The 17,481-nt window shown below is 34.6% G+C and overlaps 4 protein-coding genes across 15 annotated transcripts; 1 reads left to right on the top strand and 3 right to left on the bottom strand.

Annotated features, from left to right (window-relative positions):
• Positions 1–154: 154 nt before the first annotated feature.
• Positions 155–2,309, bottom strand: LOC102662182 (DNA repair protein RAD51 homolog 4). The gene is made up of 3 exons (XM_014763677.3): positions 1,892–2,309; positions 1,675–1,790; positions 155–1,200 (listed from the first exon to the last, which is right to left on the bottom strand). Exons 1-3 carry the CDS (start codon positions 2,117–2,119, stop codon positions 1,056–1,058), a joined length of 489 nt encoding a protein of 162 aa, XP_014619163.1. The 5' UTR covers positions 2,120–2,309; the 3' UTR covers positions 155–1,055.
• Positions 2,310–2,365: 56 nt separating this feature from the next.
• On the bottom strand, positions 2,366–4,647 carry LOC100779895 (legumin type B). The gene is made up of 4 exons (XM_003537974.5): positions 4,355–4,647; positions 3,299–3,843; positions 2,995–3,170; positions 2,366–2,666 (listed from the first exon to the last, which is right to left on the bottom strand). The coding sequence occupies exons 1-4, from the start codon at positions 4,548–4,550 to the stop codon at positions 2,513–2,515; spliced, it is 1,071 nt and encodes a 356-aa protein (XP_003538022.1). The 5' UTR covers positions 4,551–4,647; the 3' UTR covers positions 2,366–2,512.
• Positions 4,648–6,521: 1,874 nt separating this feature from the next.
• On the top strand, positions 6,522–10,990 carry LOC100780427 (DNA repair protein RAD51 homolog 4-like). 6 transcript variants are annotated; one of them, XR_003263339.2, is made up of 10 exons: positions 6,522–6,686; positions 6,782–6,861; positions 6,960–7,075; positions 7,576–7,657; positions 7,808–7,945; positions 8,037–8,147; positions 8,235–8,325; positions 8,496–8,580; positions 9,092–9,162; positions 10,416–10,474. XR_003263339.2 is itself a non-coding variant. In XM_006590224.4 (10 exons), the coding sequence occupies exons 1-10, from the start codon at positions 6,599–6,601 to the stop codon at positions 10,850–10,852; spliced, it is 966 nt and encodes a 321-aa protein (XP_006590287.1). In that variant the 5' UTR covers positions 6,522–6,598; the 3' UTR covers positions 10,853–10,984. The 6 variants fall into 6 exon arrangements, 4 of the variants coding, with proteins under 4 accessions (XP_006590287.1, XP_040862342.1, XP_006590288.1 ...); XM_006590224.4 differs by lacking the exon at positions 8,496–8,580 and adding an exon at positions 10,814–10,984 and having other exon boundaries at positions 10,416–10,565; XM_041006408.1 differs by lacking the exon at positions 8,496–8,580 and adding an exon at positions 10,814–10,984 and having other exon boundaries at positions 7,594–7,657; positions 10,416–10,565.
• Positions 10,991–13,154: 2,164 nt separating this feature from the next.
• Positions 13,155–16,962, bottom strand: LOC100780969 (dirigent protein 10). 7 transcript variants are annotated; one of them, XM_026124413.2, is made up of 6 exons: positions 16,760–16,962; positions 16,547–16,672; positions 16,183–16,451; positions 15,960–16,015; positions 15,518–15,639; positions 13,155–14,606 (listed from the first exon to the last, which is right to left on the bottom strand). In XM_026124413.2, exon 6 carries the CDS (start codon positions 14,304–14,306, stop codon positions 13,398–13,400), a length of 909 nt encoding a protein of 302 aa, XP_025980198.1. In that variant the 5' UTR covers positions 14,307–14,606; positions 15,518–15,639; positions 15,960–16,015; positions 16,183–16,451; positions 16,547–16,672; positions 16,760–16,962; the 3' UTR covers positions 13,155–13,397. The 7 variants fall into 7 exon arrangements, with proteins under 7 accessions (XP_025980198.1, XP_040862668.1, XP_025980196.1 ...); XM_041006734.1 differs by having other exon boundaries at positions 15,518–15,685; XM_026124411.2 differs by having other exon boundaries at positions 15,960–16,035.
• Between the last annotated feature and the right edge of the window lie 519 nt (positions 16,963–17,481).

Raw genomic sequence — 17,481 nt, forward strand, 5'->3', positions numbered from 1 at the left:
ACAAATCTAGAACTAGTATAACTTGTTATTGAAAATGTCTAAAATTATTTTGATAAATTATTGTTTATTATCTTATCACACAATCCTTTTTATGCCAAACTTTTTTTTATCACATGAAAATTATTGAAATTTTTCATTTACACGTGAAAATTGTTTTTTCTCTTTCACACATTTGATATCTGTGTAAATTTGTAAATTTATTGATATAAAAATTAAATTTAAAATAAAATACATCAAAATAGTTTTTTTTTATAAAATCAATTATGAAAATATACACCTAAAGTTAAATAATGGGGGTGGTGGTGGATAGAGAGATTGTATCACTATGTTTAAGGTTACGACAATTATTTCTACTCGAAAACAATTGTTGAGTTCAGGTTCGAGGAAAAAACAATTGAATTAAACTATTTTTACAATACTATCAACCTGTATCTAAGTATATAACTGAACTCTTATGCTTCACAAGAGTTGAGGCATAGGCAGACAGTAGGCATGCCTAAAATAAAAATAAATGAATAAAAAAATGTCGGTGCTATATTGGATTTGAATCAGATTTTGGATCAATCTATATTGATTCACGGCCTCCATTATGTGGTTGCTAGTAAATACAACTATTTTAGGTTTTGGATCTTCCAAATTATTCCCGCAAGAGGTCTGAACCCATTTTTTTATGAAAAGATTCATTCTCTACGTAAAAGAGAGGAGGTAGAACCAATAAAGAGTGATTTTTTGATTCATCCCTGGAATTGGATAACTCATTCAAGAAATGTTTTTGACCCAATCCGGAGGAATCAATAGAAAAAGCAAATTATTTATGATACACCAGATCTAGCTCGGTTATTGATAAAGTGAATAGTTCTGTCATTTCTTAAGATATCTCTTCTGATTCAAAATCGTGGTGTCACGTGTATCTCTTAGTTCCGGTCATGAAATAGATGAAATAAACTCCAAAATGGATTTTTGTTCAAAAATGAAAGTTCCGATCATGAAATAGATGAAATAAACCCTAAAATAGATTTTTGTTCAAGAATGAAATCTTACTAGTACTGTCCAGTTTAAGTTATATTTGAACAGAACATACTCAAGATATGATTTTTGGAGAAGGAGTGGGTTCTTACCTGTGTCTCTCCAGACGAGGATGACCCAACAAGTTCAGTTAATTGCCCTTCACGTAATCCACCTCTGAGCAATGTATCAATCCTGAATTATATTTATATAGATTCAAACATTAATAGTAAGCAGTGCTACACAGACTAAACCTTATTAAGACAAATCAAACATTTCTTAAGAACTCAACATTATAATCCACAAAAGTTTTGAACACCGTAGTGAAAATAAAGGGCTATGGCACTGGTTGAAAATAAGGAGGAGAAGGGGAGTGAAAAATAAAGGTTTAGACATTTGACTGTAATTTTGCTTGATAGAAAATGAGTTTCATTTCAATTCCATGAGACAAGAGTGATCAAAAATGAGTTTTATTTCAATTCCATGCTACAAGAGTGGTCAAATGAGTTGTGCATTCTATGTTCAACCCTCCCAGATTTTGTTATAACTGGTCAGTGCAATTTCATTCCAAATTTTCCAACTACTCAGCCAAATAGGCCCTATGTACATGCTGCACTAGGCTAGGAGGCTAGGCATCAGCAACATAACATTAAGTTGAAGTGAAAGTACCCTTCACATCCAGTGGACAAAACATGTTTATTACGCTGAGCATCTTCCAAGAGCTGCAAACCGTTTAGCAATGGTGGATGAAGAGCGTCTATTATTGAGATAAGCTGATCAATTCCCTGAATAGTAATGCTCAAAGTTATTACTATTAACTAACCTAATAACAGAATATTAGCAGAGCAGAAACTTAAAAAAAAAACAAGAATTAGGTAACCCTGACCTGCTTCAGGGTCTGTGAAGTGGAATGATTATCCGTAAAGGAAAGTAATGCGTCGAGATCGTGCAAATCGTGGAATCGTGAGCGTGTGTGAAAACAATGAAATCGAAAAAGAAATCGAAAAAGAAAAAAGCGGTAGAGAGAAAGGGGAACGGAACCAGAGAAAATGCCGTGGGAGACACAGAAGCTTTGAAAATTAGAGTCAATGAGTGGAAACCGAGAAAATGCCATTTTGTCTCATCATCACCCGAGAAAATACAGAACGAAAGTACTATTCAGTATTTTCAGTGTTCGAAAAATGACTTGTCACTTAAGAATTATTATTATTTCAACTTCTTAAAAATAAATTAATTTTGATCTTAAATTTTTAAGAAATTAGTCTTGGCTTCAAAAGGAAATCACTTTCTGAATGATTTTTTAAAGTGCGTCCTTAACAAGATTCATAAAAAAATAACTACAAGGTATAAGGAAGGATTAAAATAAACTTTGGATTAAAAAAACAAGGCAACAATAATCAATTCCTTACAAACCCAAAAGAAATGTAAATACTACTCATGAAGAACTGGATTAAAAACCTGAAACTAATTCAAACTAGAAAAACATCATAAGCATAGTAACGCTAATTTAATTTGGAGGAGGGAAGAAAATGGCATCAGCATTCCTCTTTGAACGGAAGAGTTGCTCAAGTCCTGCATCTACATTGAAAGCAGCCCGCAGAACAGTGGGTGAAAGAGCCTTCCACGTCCCAATACTTCCAGCCAGGTGAGTAAATACAGGACTGACATTATAATAATCATAAGAACCTTTGTTAGAATTAATTAATATGCATATGCTTTCACAACTACTAACTACAAGCTTTGTTAGAAGCTATAAGTAACACCCTTTTTTAAACACAATTTTTATTCCAAAGCATAAATTTATTTCAATCAAGTATGAGTATGATTACTTCAATCATTAATTGGTTAGTTAAGCATGACCACTACTAGTCCACTACAATCAGCTAACTTACCAATTAGTTCTAAGTAATATCTACAGAAACGTAATGTTTGCATTAAGATCAGCATATGTTACAAAAATGAAATTCAAATTCTGTTTGAAAAACTCACTTGGGGGTAGTGATGATAGAGAACCACTCCAATCCATCAGAGTCAGCAATCTTTGAGACAACAAAAAACCTTGGCACAATGAACAAATTACCGGCCTTCACTGTTGTCTCCAAAACCCTGCGACCATCGGCACCAACAACCTGAGCACGACCACTCCCTCTCACAATATAAGTAACCTGAAAAGAAGGAGATATAAGGTTGGTTAAGTGGTTAAGAAAGAGAAGGAAGAAAAAGTTGCGGAGTTCGATCCCTTCTCCTAATAAAAACTAACAAACTAACAATTAACATATATAAAAAAAATAACCTGAAAAGCAGAATCACAAGAGAATCCAGGGGAACACATGGCCTTTCCATCAAGCCTCACAAGGTCTGCTCCTAGACCAACCTCACCAACCAAAGGAAGGTTCTTGGTGTTCAACACCACAACCCTTCCTCCATTCTTGATGTCAACATCCAATGGAGCCTCTTCACAGTTCAATGCCATGCCCTTTCTGTGTTCCTCTTTGGGCTCAGGAAGGTTGATGTTCCCTTCAAGCTTTACAATGCCATTGCCTGATTGTTTCCCAACAAGGGTCTTCACATCCTTCTCTTCTAAGTCCCAAGCCCTTCCCACAAACTCAGTTGAGAATCCAGTGAAGATTCCATTGGAACCAGTTAGGTAAAAATCAGTGAATTCACCAGTCTTGTGGGCTTTTGAAGTGTCACCTAAGAACAGAACAACCAACTCAGTGTCCTCCTTGTTGTACCACCAGGTTATCACACCAAAAGGGAGTGCCAAAGCATCACCCTTCTTGATAGCAAGAACCTTCTCTTCCGATTCAGGGAGCACAATTCCAGCAACTCCACTTCCTGTTTTGGCAAGTTCACATTTAAAAACCAGCCAATTATCAGAATAATGAATCACTACAAATCAGAATGGTTTCTCTCGTTAATTTTTGTATTATCTTGTTATGGAGAAAAAATTGGGTATACTTTTCACTCAATAATTTTTTACTTATTTTCAGAAAACCCTACTTAGTTAATGTTAAGCTAATCATAAAATTTTCACGTCTAATGTTAGGAAATGGGAAATGATGTTTTCTTTTTAGAAATAAAATAATTTTTTAAAACTATATATATACTCCAAACCATAATGATTACAATTGCTCGAAACGTTATTTAATACGGTATAGCAGAGAAATCACGACTATCAAAATCGGATATGGTTGAATCTTAATCAGTGTATAAGGAAATTTGATTCATAAAATCCTCAAAATGAAAAAAAAAAAACAAATTTAGAACTGAAATATTCATTAAAAAAAATGTTCTTATGGGAAAAATAACAAAATTGATTGGTGCAACACTCCTTACAAAACTTCACCTTGGAGAACATATGCAACCTTGGAAGAGTCAGAGTATTGAGGAAGGGCAAAACCATTTTTCTGAAGAGCTAGTTTGGCAGCACCAATGTTCCCTTCATGCAACATGGGAAGCTCAGAAGGGGACCATGCATGGTAAGACCCACCATTGCTTTCGTACACCTTCTTGGCCAATTGGGGAGAAAGATCAATTTCCATGGTAATAGATAGAAAGAGCAAAACAAAACATAAACACCATACAACTCTACATGTGTTGTGTATATATAGCAATCCTAAAATAGTAAAGTTAACAAACAAGGTGATACAGTATCTATCCTGCTACTTGTTTGTTGTTACATCAATCTAGTCTAACAGAATAGACTTGGCGTTTAGATTTGTTATAATTTTTTGAAAAAAATAACAAACTGATTGGTTAACAACGCCCCTAGGTATATGTCCCGTTTGGTTGGTTCCTTAGTGGTAGATAGTATGTTGAAATCTTAACAATTTTATTTTTTTATAGGTGCAATATGATCTCATTCTTCTCCGTCTCTCATGCCTCTTCTTTTCCCAACTTTCCACTCTCTCCTTCCCCCAATTCGCATTTTTTTTTCACTTTTCCCCCTCCCCTTCTTCCTTCCCCTTCAGCGAGGCCCAATGTGCACTCAAAATATTTTTTTCATTCTTCCTATTCTGTTCTTGCATTTTTATTCACATGTAATAAAAAAAATTGGCATAAAAAGGACTCATGTGTGATAAGATAATAAATAATAATTTATCAAAAAATAATTTTAGACATTTTTTTTAAATCATCCCATAAGTTTTATTTTATTATATCTATAATGTCTATGTTAATATTAGCTTCCTAAAAATATGTTTAATATCTTTTTTAAATAATTTAAAGTAGTGGATGATTCAAAATATTTAATAACAAGTTATAGCATATAAATTAAAGCGCGGGAAGAAAAACAGAGCAAAAGATAACATTACATGCAAATGTGTTCTGCATCTAATAAACACCAATATAAGAGATATTTGATATCAATTTAGTTAAAGTTCAAGGTAACAATAACCCGATCATATATATATGTATAATAACAAATTGTTAATAATCATCACCAGTTGATAAAGTTGATAATCTTGACTTTAAGTATTAAAGTTATTTAAATGGTAATTTGTAATTAAATATTAACGTAAAATTATTTTTTATTATTAATGTATAATCATTAAATCATTTTTTTATAAATAAAAATATGTATACAAGGTCGATTTAAATTGAATTGAATATTTTTTTAAAATTAAATATAAAATCTGATCCAAAGTAATAAAAAAATATATATTCTTCATTTGTTTAATTTTCTATTTATTCGATTTTTGATTTTTTTATTAGTTTTTATTTTTTTATCAGATTGATTCGTTTTTATGAATATCTGATCACTTGGTGCTATAAACAACAGAGAAATAAAGAAGCAAAGGCATGTAGGTGACTGAGGTATAGCAAATTAAACGTGAGGAAGGGTCCTATTACTTCTTCATATTTTACAATTTGATTTTTATGACTATATTCAATTTTAGTTGAGGTCAATTTATTTCTGAGCTGGACCTTAAAATTCAATCAAATAAAAAAATCCAAAAAAATATAATAATATATCAAATTAAATCTAAAATTTATATATTTTAAAAATATCCCATCTAAAATATTTATGAATTATTAATACTTATTTAAAAACCTTTTTTTATTACACCTCGGTTAAATTTAATTTCTTCTTTTAGAGTTTGATTTGTAAAATGGCTAAAATACATTTTTGTGCCTATAATTTAGCTTTTTTTTTTTTCATTTTCATCTTTAAGAAAAAAAATTTGACTTTAGTCCTAACAAAGTATATTTATCTTATTTTTCATTTAAAGTATTGTCAATGACACTTTAGACAGTAAAAAATATATTTTAAATAATAAAAAAATTATCTAAAATATTTTAAGGACGAAAATACATTTTACAAGGATTAAAAAAAAATTACATAGATAAAAATGAAAAAATGTTAAATTACAAAAATAAAAGATATATTTAAGCCTTCGTAGTATAAGATGAACAAATTGATTTATTTAAGCCAAGAGTAATTTCTTAAAAATTTAAGATCAAAATTAATTTTTAAGAAGTTGAAATAATAATAATTCTGAGGTGACAAGTCATGTTTCGACCGGAATATAAGATGAACACTGAAAGTACTGAATCCGTTCTGTATTTTCTCTGGTGATGATGAGACAAAATGGCGCCATTGGAGTCACTGGAGAAAGAGTATCCACTCATTGACTCTAATTTTCAAAGCTTCTGCGCCTCCCACGGCATTTTCTCTGGTTCCGTTTCCCTTTCTCTCTACCACTTTTCTCTTTTTTTCGATTTCATTATTTTCAGTGTTGCGCACACGCTCACGATTCCATTATCTTCTCAGTTGAAGATTTTCTTCTGCACGATCTCGACGCATTACTTTCCTTTACGGATAATCATTCCACTTCACAGACCCTGAAGCAGGTCAGGGTTACCTAATTCTTGTTTTTTTTTAGTTTATGCTCTGCTAATTCTGTTATTAGGTTAATTAATAGTAATAACTTTGAACATGTACTATTCAGGGAATTGACCAGCTGATCTCAATAATAGACGCTCTTCATCCACCATTGCTAAACGGTTTGCAGCTCTTGGAAGATGCTCAGCGTAATAAACATGTTTTGTCCACTGGATGTGAAGGGTACTTTCACTTCAACTTATATATATTTCATGTTATGTTGTTGATGCCTATCCTAGTGCAGCGCATTTTCTTATACATAGGGCCTATTTGGCTGAGTAGTTGGAAAATTTGGAATGAAATTGCACTTACCAGTTATAACAAAATCTGGGAGGGTTGAACATAGAATGCACAACTCATTTGACCACTCTTGTAGCATGGAATTGAAATAAAACTCATTTTTGACCACTCTTGTCTCATGGAATTGAAATGAAACAACTCATTCTCTATGACTGACAGTCAAATGTCAAACTTTATTTTGTACTCCATTTTCACTCCCCTTCTCCTCCTTATTTTCAACCAGTGCCATAGCCCTTTATTTTCACTACGGTGTTCAAAACTTTTGTGGATTATAGTGTTGAGTTCTTAAGAAATGTTTGATTTGGCTTAATAAGGTTTAGTCTGTGGGTTAAAAGTAGCACTGCTTACTACTCAATGTTTGAATCTATATAAATATAATTCAGGATTGATGCATTGCTCAGAGGTGGATTACGTGAAGGGCAATTAACTGAACTTGTTGGGTCATCCTCGTCTGGAAAGACACAGGTAAGAACCCACTCCTTCTCCAAAAATCATATCTTGAGTAAGAGTGCTAACAGGGTGGGGCAGGGGTGGGCATTGTTTCCTGTTTCTTCTTTGTTTATGTTCTGTTCAAATATAACTTGACTTTTTTTTATTCATGTATTTTTATTTTAGGCATGCCTACTGTCTGCCTCAACTGTTGTTGCGAAGCATAAGAGTTCAGTTATATACTTAGATACAGGCAACTCCTTTTCACCTCAACGTATTGCACATTTTGTTGGTCAGTCTTCTGGCCATATTTTTGGCAATCAGGTTACTTCGACTAGAGACTTATGGTATATTGTTTGATCCATCTTGTTCATTAACTTGCCTTAAAACTGATTTAAATGATCTGTCTTTTTAGGCTGATCATATGCTCAAAAAAGTATTGGACAGGATAATTTGCTACTCAGTGTTTGACGTCTATCAGATGTTTGATGTGCTGCATCAACTGAAGATTAATTTAAGATCTGAGGTTCTCATTGAATGGAGTATTTGTAGCTGATGTAACTTGATTTTGCATTTCTTCTATCAAATAGATGACTATTGTATACTGTCACAGATTGTGAAATCAAATCAGCATGTTCGATTGCTTATTGTTGATTCAATCTCTTCACTGATTACCCCCATCCTTGGGGGCAGTGGTCCTCAGGGTATAGTACATCTTTGCACACAAAATTCCTTGCTAATGTTTACTTTAAAAGATGACCCCACTTACCATATTAATTTGCTGAGTTGTGCAGTTGTTGTCTATTTTCATTCTTTTGGGGCTTCCCATTCTAATTCTGTCCCTTTTATCAAATTTACTTGTTTTTATTAAAAGTTTATTAGGAACTTGAGCTTTTAACCACCTGAGTTAAGAGAACAAGAGTGCCTGCTTCTCTACATTTAAAGAAGGATATAAAGGGGTATGGTGTGCATCTTATATGAATCTTTTTTTCCAAAAATAAAGCTTCTTGTTTTATTAATACTTCTCCAACCATGTGTGATGTGTCTCCTATTATCTGATAACAATGTATCAAGTTGAGCTCTTCATTCTGCTCTCAAAGTTCAACCACAAAGTCTTTGTTTTTGTTATTCTCTAAAAACATAAAATAGCGTTAGATTTGATATCTCCTAAGAAAGTGAATATATTTTTTGTAGAGGTATATAAATTGATTGGACTCTTTTGAAATGAGGAGCCTGACTGTATGGATCATAAGCCATATTTAGAGGTTGACTCATTTATTTTGTCTTTCTACATTTTATTTTGTTCTTCTTTGATGTCACCGTTTATATAACATGATTAATCATGCTTTTCCTTTTTCTTTCTCTGGTTAAGAGAGTCTTATTTTCCATGATATAAGGTTGGATAGAATATCTTAATATATACATTAACTGTGCAGAAGCCTATAGTTTACATGTTACGGGTGATTTCAGGACATGCTTTAATGATATCTGCTGGGTTTTTACTGAAGAAGTTAGCACATGAGCATAATATTGCAGTATTGGTAAGTTTTGGTTTCCTTTTTCATTTATGCTGGTGATAATCCTTTCAATAATTGTAAGTAAAGCCTACTAATTGCAAGTGATTTTTCTGGGATCATCTTTCTTAAGCCTTATAGTACAACAACCAGCAGCCACCAAAACTTTTCCCATTAGATGGGATGGGATCAAACAATGCTATAATATTCTGTCCTAAATCATGTTTATAGACAAATTATTGACTTTTAAATCCTTCTTGATTGTTTCTCCTATGGTTTTAAAGTGAGGGAAATAACGGTGTCTGATTTTTAATGTCTCTAAAATTGATCCTGTGGTAGACTGGTAGTTGTGCAAGAATCATATCTTACAGTTCCTCCTTTTTATTGTAAGACCAAATAAAGAGAAATAACTTGGTGAACATCTCAGAGAGACAAACGAGGAGGAGGTGAATTTGTGTCTAGGGATGGCAATGGTAGGGTATTACTTTATTAGAGTATTTGTGTCCATGAATAGGTTAAGTAAAAAACCCGTAATAGGACCCAAGTTTGTGTGGGTAACAACTTTATTATAAATGAATACTTATACCCCTACATTCTACCATTGTCCGTATTTTGGTTTAATGTATCTTTTGACAAACTAAAAAACAAGATTGTTATTTTAATACTAAAATTAATTTATTAATCATGAAAATGAATAAAATGAAAAGCATTAATTAAAGTGTAACATCTAACTCAATTCAAAAAATATCTAAAGATCTTTTAAATCCTAGTTATAAAATATAACAAATATGCAGTTAAACAATTACGTTTATATTATGTATGTGTGTGCAAGTATGGGGCAAGAGGCTTACTGTGGACAGTAGCCAACCTACATTCACACCCACATGCTTTTGCAAGTAATCGTCCAAACCCATTTGATTCGTATAGTTTTATCCATTGTGAATAACTTTTGGGAGTAGCTGTTGGGTCTGAGTCTAATTGCCATCTGTGTCAAAGTTAGCATTATACAAATCATCTCCTTTTTTTCCATTTATTTCCTTATATATAAATGTTTATTTAGTACTGTCCTGTGGGTTAAACAATGCAATGAGAAAACAGAATTACGGGGGGCTGAGAGAACAACACCTTTTGAAAAAGGCCAGACAACGGTTGAGTAATGACTCTGCTCATTTTATATTTAGAAAATTTCAAACATTATTGCTGTGATTTGTATTGAGGAGTCAGGGAAGCTATATATCTTCGAGTAGCACTTCTAAGTTCTAATGGAACAAATTTTGAAGGTAACGAATCATGTGGTGGGTGGAGATGATGGTATTTCCAAACCAGCAATGGGAGAGAGTTGGAAGAGTGTCCCACATGTACGGATTTTGCTTTCTCGTGATTGTGGAAGCAATGTCTGCAATATTTCAATACTAAAACATCCATCTATGGTATGCCACTTGATCAGAAAATTTCTATATGATGTTGTCTACGTTAGTTAATGTCATGTTATTTTATGAGCTGTTATTTATGGGTATTTTACTCTTCATTTACCTGGATCGCATTCTACTCCGCCACCATTTCCCCCCTTGGGAGTTTGATTCCCTCTACATCTCTATCATTGATAGGGTTATTATTATTATTATTTGGAGTTGAACCTCTGGAAATTAACCAGTCTGAATTTATTGTTCTGTTTCAGGCTTCTGGTAGGGCTACAAGTTCCACTATGTATTTATGACTGTTAAAAGAGTTTATTCAAAATTAGATATCCTTTATTATATCTCTGATCCCACGGTAATAACTGAGCGTTTGGTTTCACAGTAGGAATAATAAGAGGGACAATGATACACAAACATCATTTTATTTTAAATTAAACACACTCATCAACATCTCTCATTTCCCTTGTCTCTCTTTTCCTATCTCCCTTGTAATGATGAAAAATAAAAATAAAAAACACTAGAGACTAAAAATATTTTTTAAAAAAATATAGATGCCAGATGGCAAATTGGCAATGTTTTTATCGTGGAGAAAAGGTAGCTATGTAGTTATTGTATTGGAAAACGGCGACGTGATCAAAACGTAGTAATGATTGATGCTAATTACTAACTATTGAAGGATACGGTGATGCCAATTGCAAATGAGTAAATGACCAACAACTATAATCGAAGGATATATAGAAAATCAACATTGTCCGTGAACGCATCAATGCTCGCTGTCATGCATGCCAGTATTACTTGCAGCTGACAAAAGGATACTGAAAATAAATACAGATATTAGTTTTTACTTTTTAATTGAATTATAATTCTATTTAGAATTGATTAACAATAAAATAATTAAAATTCATTAATAAAAAATATTTATTATTAATTATTTAAAAATAAAAATTATATATATTAACAAAAGATCACATATTGATAAGAAAAATATCTAACATATAACTCTCATTATTTAAAGTCAAAAGAATTTTTTTAATATTTATTTTAGGTCTTCTTTGTTATTAGATCGATTCTAATCTATTTGCTAGATCACAGCTAAAAATTAAAAATCTTGTAAGATGAATATTTTTAATTAAAAAAATGGATTTCAAATTCATAGTTGGATTTTTCTTTTTTTTTTCTTTTTTTTATCACTTAATTAGTCTTATATCTCTTAGTAAAGAGACAATTGAATGGACCTTTCTCACTTGAAATATTAGATTTTATATTTTTATATATATTGAGCTATAATATATTTCATTTTTTAAATATCAGTCACTCATTAATAACAAAAATTCTTGATTTGCCCTCAATGATGTTTCTTTGTAAGTCTCTCCAAGTACCCACAAATACCCACAAATATATTACGATGTTGGGGCCTAGCATGCCAAAACTACTTATAATGTATTGTAGTAGATTTTCTCTAATTCATGAAATCCATGTTTTCACTCGCATCTACTCAATTACCTTGTCTTTGATTTCCTACACGAATGGTCAAGTTTTTTTATCTTTTTTCCCCAAATTTCTTTGCAAAGATAAAATATCAAACCGCATTAAGATAAGAGATGTAAAAATTCTTGGCAAAATAAATGTCAATCTATTTCTAGCAATGAATTTATTCAGATACCCTCCCCCAGTTCTTTAGAAAATAACAATTTTTCAATGCATTACCCTCTAAACATTATGTGGATGATCAGACCATAATAACAGAAAAGCACAGAGAAGAAGAATAAAAACATAATTGCATTAAATAGATAATAGGGAATAATTACATTACTAGAGTTTGGCCTCCGGGCTCCCAACCAACAAAAGGTGTTTAGCCTCTCATAGTCATGAGAGGCTTTACCCTTCAGAGACTAATGAAAGAAAGGGTTGGATGACTAATAACAAGAAAATGAGAAATGACTAAAAGAGAGAGGGGTTTCCCCTAAGGGATAGACCCATTCTTTTCCTTTTGCTTCCCACTCTTCTAATAGGCGTGAGGTAGTTTACTTTTCACACTGATCTCGCGCTTAACACGGGCTTTCGCGCTAAGCGCGCATTTGGGCTTTCTCACGGGCCTTCTCGCACTAAGCCTGTGTTGCACGCTGAGCGAGACTGTGCACTAAGCAACTTGCTCGCTAATCGATAGTACATGCTAAGCGAGCTGTCCAATCCTTCTTTAATACTTTTTCTTTCAGATTTTTCATCAATTTCCTCTAAAATGTTTGAAATCTTCTTTTTTGACTTCTACTAATAAAAAATTACAAAGATGTTAATTTATTCGTTATTTCGTTAAAATCAATAATAAAATGAAGAAATTATTGCTCTACAAAGTATTGTGTGATCCATTTAATAAAGTAGTAGTTACCTTATTGAGAAGGAAGAGACAAAAAAATGAAACAAATATTTATGACTTGTTGTTGACCAATGGAGAGTAGCTACAAGACGACGAGAGCCTTTTCAAGTTTTAAAGAAGAGTTCCCAATAGGCAGTACTACTCAGGGAGACAAACAAAAGTATTTATTTACTTTTGTGTGAGGAGCACTTTACTTTACTTCAACTTGTTTAAGAAATTTCTCATACTTTTTGTTTTAATACACAATAATATATGTATGTAATAATAGAGGAAAGAAGGGGCCGGGCCCATGCTTGTCCCCCTAATATCTCTGTCACAGTGAAACTCAGCCATAGCAATTTTTTTTTTTTTCAAAAGTAAAATATTCTCACACAGTTAATAACTCATTACAACACGAAATACAAACATTTTTGCAACAAGAAAGAAGTTAACAGCACAGCATATAAGAGAGAGAGAGAGAGAGAGAGAGGCTAGTATGCCAGATAGGCAGTGAGCTGCAACAGAGTCTGGACACCGTCAGTGTTATGTTGCTGACCGCCGATAACAGGAAAAGTCTTAATAATGGCAAAGCCTTCTGCGTTGAGAAACTTTCCGGTGCCTCCAACGATGGCAATTTGAGACTCCGAAACCTGCGTTAGATGAACGCCAAAGAAACTAAGACTGTCCACGTAACCATTCTCTTCAAACTTAGCGGTGAAAGCCATAAGCTGACTTGCTCCATCGACAGCGCTGGCAATGTAAAATCCCTGCGCCTTCCCTACCAAACCCGAACCCAACTCTTGCCCTTCAGTGAGCTCATCGTCGAAGACAGTCATTGTCCCAAACATGACCTTCTGCAGTGTCATTCCCTCTGGGAGCTGGTTGGTGTTAGTGACCGGGAAACCGGCCCCACCGTTGAGCAAGTTGTTGTTGTTGAAGACGCTGGCCGTGGTACCCCCCAGTCCGGTGAGGAAAGGAAGGTTGTTGTTGTTGAGAATTCCTCCGTTGTTGTTGTTCTGTGGAACTCCGTTGTTCAGAGGAAGGTTTGCTCCGTTGGGTTTCGCGAATGCCACTTGAGCGTTCAGAGCTGGATTCGTCACCACGCCTGTTACAGCTCTGGCCGTGGGGTTGGAGCCTCCCAGAATGTCGTGCATGAAAAATGAGAGCGTGTGATGTTGTTGGTCAACTCCTTTGACTTCCGCAACTGGGGATTCTGCAACAAGTGGAAGTGGAGAGACAACAGGGGATTCGGCAGCACTGTTGGGTTCTTCTGGTGTTTCTATTTCATCAAGGATTCGAGTTGAAGTGGTAGCCGTGATTGCGAATGCAAGGAATATAAGTGCTATTAATATTTTTGCATTCAGGGGCATTGTCGTGGAAACGGATTCACACCTCGCCATAGAGTGTTTTGATATATAGTTGGATGGAAGATGTATGCAGTTATTTTGTTGAGATGATAATGAATGAGTTATGAGGCCGGAGTGGCATAAATACCCAATTCAGAGAAGCAAGTTCATACACCATAATTATATTATGAATTATGATGGAGTTGATGCGTGTGAGAGGAGTAGTTCATCAGAGTAGCTAGCTGATCTCATTCAAAACTCCCCAAGTTCTCGATGTAGTAGTTTAAACTAAACAGTCAGTATTATAAAATATTAAAATAATATTTCTCCTAGGAAATTTGACGCAAGGAATTCCTGAAACACAACGAAAGATCAGGATAAAAATGGTTTCATATGAATTTGAAAAAAAAAAAAAAAGATCTTGTTCTAAGAATAATTTTTGTATCCATGGATAGAGCATTTTCTGCTTATGAACCGAATCACCCTTGCATAGGTGATTGGCGGGTATGTGTTAGGATTCAATTGCAAGCTAAGAACTTGAGTCTCATCTTATCAAATTTTATGATCAAGCTTCATCCTTACTAAATTATTTCTCTTATCCTTTCTCTCAAAGTTTAATTTATTTATTAATCATATTCACATTTTCTTTTATTTTTTGTTATTATTATTATTACTATTAGTCATTTATGGATCTACTTATGTTTGAGTTAGTTACAAAAATTAAAATGGGGAACTGATTTTCTTTTTAATTTATAGAAAAATATTAAGATGAAAATTTAAACACACGTTAAAATTAGAAATGAAAATAGTAATTTATCTCTAATTACAAACAAAATACCAACATGTCATTATTCCTCATGCAACTTAACTTGAATTCATTGAAGTTTTATATTTAAACTTTATGAATGAAAAAAATGTGTTTAAACGAGAAAATTTGCACTAAAAATAATCAATAAAGTTTTCTTATAAACATTAGTCATTGAAAAATCAATAAATACTTAACACTTATAACATAAAAAAATTACAAATTTAAGGAAATGGGTCAAAAGCCGAGCATTATCTTTGATAGAGATGAAGTTTTTTTTAAAGTGTTAAGAGACATACTCTGCCTCTAAGAGATAGACTGTAAATGAATGACAGAAACAGTGGAACAAAGAAATAACAGAGAGAAATAGGTTCTTTTCGGTCTGGGCTAAGTTCTTATCTTAACGGTTCTATCATCCTAAAAGCACAATAATAGTCCATGTATAATTTATAAAATTTACCTTGTTCTCGTATTTCTGTTGTTTCATATCATATATGTGCTCCCTAAGCTCTACTCTCATCTTTGCCAGTCCTCTGAGGTAAGCACCAACATATATCCACCCATTGAAAACAATTTGTTCACCTTGATATGAAATCATTCATTACTTTACTGCCTTGAGAAGTGAAAACTTATGTGCCAGGAAAACCACCATTAGTGTCACATAGGATTAGAACAAGGGCAAAGTAAATTCAAATGAAATTTTGGAACATCCACATAAAAAATTGTAAAGATATAGACAATTCGTCCATACCTAATGTACTCTATTAGATACACGGAGATGTAAGTACAGTTATGAGCTCACTTGCACCCTTATTGATAGGAATATGCAGGAAACACCCATGGCAATGGAGCAGGGAGAAGAAGAGACCAATAGTAAGAGAAGGGTGAAAAAGCCAAGTTACCTGGAAGATTACACGACTTGAGGGTATTGTTGGAAGAAGAATTAGGAGCCCAAATCCTGCTTGTCGTATACACAGTCTCAGAGCCCAAACATGCAAAACAGATTCTTTTACTAGAATATTCCCCATAACAGATTTTATACCAATTCTATCTTAGGAATTTCTATATAAAGCTATATGTAAATAAACAAGCAGGCAATAATACGAATATCACACTTTATCTTACCTTTTATTTCCCTCTTTTTTCTGCATTTTCTGGAGGTAGCTGATCCTCGAAATCAGCTTGTTCCCCTACACCTAACATATTTGGTGCTTTCATTGTCATGGCAGATTCAACCCCCACTTCAGCTGACAAGCTCGAAGATGCCCTCGTTTGTCTTACCCAGCAACAGCTCACCATGACCTCTAAGATTGACGAACTCCTCCATCGTTTACCACCAATTTTTTCCCCCACCACAAACCCAAACACAATCCTGTCGCACCCACCTCCACCACCTACATCCATTCACAAGATGAAGTTAGACGTGCCTCGTTTTGATGGCACAGACCCATCTAGGTGGATATTTAAGATCCATCAATATTTTGAGTACCATGGCACACCCGTTCATGAGCGTTTGACCATAGCCTCGTTTTATATGGAAGGACAGGCCCTTGCCTGGTTCCAATGGATGGCCAACAATGGCCAATTTACCTCGTGGTCGAACTTCTTGCAAGCCCTGCAAAATCGATTTGCCCCGTCACACTACGAGGACCCCACCGGAACATTATTCAAATTGACGCAGAAAGGCACTGTGAGTGCTTACCTGGCTGAGTTTGAAGCTCTCGCAAATCGCGTGGTTGGTCTCCCCTCCCCGTTCCTCTTAAGCTGTTTCATATCAGGACTCTCCCCCGATATCCGCCGAGAAGTTCAAGTGTTGCAGCCGCTCACGATGGCCCAAGCAGCGGGGCTTACTCGCATGCAGGAGGAAAAATTAATGGATGCACGACCCCTTCCGCGGCCGCGACAACCCTACATCTCCACCGCGACACCCCCTCGAACTTCCATCCCCACCCTTTCGTCTCCGCCACCTAACCCCCTCCCCCTTCTTCCCACTCCACCGCGACCACCCTCCACCATTAAGCGTCTGACACCTAAGGAAATGGCCTCGCGACGCGAACGCGGGCTATGCTTCACATGTGAGGAGAAGTACCATCGAGGGCACAAGTGTGCCTCTCGAGTGTTTCTTCTCCTTGTTGAAGGAGACGACCCAGCTGCTGCTAATATAAACCCTATTGACCCGACCACTGACCCACCCGACCCGGACCCGGCCCACTACATACCCGACACACATGACCCGATTCCAGCCCAGATCAGCCTTAATTCCTTAGCTGGACACATAGCCCCTGAGACACTCCGTCTCGTTGGCACCATCTCCGGTCAACAGGTGCTCATCCTCATTGATGGAGGAAGCACTCATAATTTTATTCAAGAGCAGTTTGTCAGCAAGTTGGGCCTTCATTGTCGGCAGACCACACCACTTCGAGT

Source organism: Glycine max, chromosome 11 (assembly GCF_000004515.6).
Source record: "Glycine max cultivar Williams 82 chromosome 11, Glycine_max_v4.0, whole genome shotgun sequence".
Taxonomy (NCBI): domain Eukaryota; kingdom Viridiplantae; phylum Streptophyta; class Magnoliopsida; order Fabales; family Fabaceae; genus Glycine; species Glycine max.

Coding starts and splice junctions, on each gene's coding strand:
- LOC100780427 (NM_001255516.3), top strand. CDS start 6,599: ATGGCGCCATTGGAGTCACTGGAGAAAGAGTATCCACTCATTGACTCT. Junction 6,687..6,781: donor CTCCCACGGCATTTTCTCTG/GTTCCGTTTCCC, acceptor TTATCTTCTCAG/TTGAAGATTTTCTTCTGCAC. Junction 6,862..6,959: donor CTTCACAGACCCTGAAGCAG/GTCAGGGTTACC, acceptor TGTACTATTCAG/GGAATTGACCAGCTGATCTC.
- LOC100780969 (XM_026124415.2), bottom strand. CDS start 14,306: ATGGCGAGGTGTGAATCCGTTTCCACGACAATGCCCCTGAATGCAAAA.
- LOC100779895 (XM_003537974.5), bottom strand. CDS start 4,550: ATGGAAATTGATCTTTCTCCCCAATTGGCCAAGAAGGTGTACGAAAGC. Junction 3,844..4,354: donor GGTTGCATATGTTCTCCAAG/GTGAAGTTTTGT, acceptor TTGCCAAAACAG/GAAGTGGAGTTGCTGGAATT. Junction 2,667..2,994: donor TCTATCATCACTACCCCCAA/GTGAGTTTTTCA, acceptor TTATAATGTCAG/TCCTGTATTTACTCACCTGG.
- LOC102662182 (XM_014763677.3), bottom strand. CDS start 2,119: ATGGCATTTTCTCGGTTTCCACTCATTGACTCTAATTTTCAAAGCTTC. Junction 1,791..1,891: donor CTTCACAGACCCTGAAGCAG/GTCAGGGTTACC, acceptor ATTACTATTCAG/GGAATTGATCAGCTTATCTC. Junction 1,201..1,674: donor TTGTCCACTGGATGTGAAGG/GTACTTTCACTT, acceptor AATATAATTCAG/GATTGATACATTGCTCAGAG.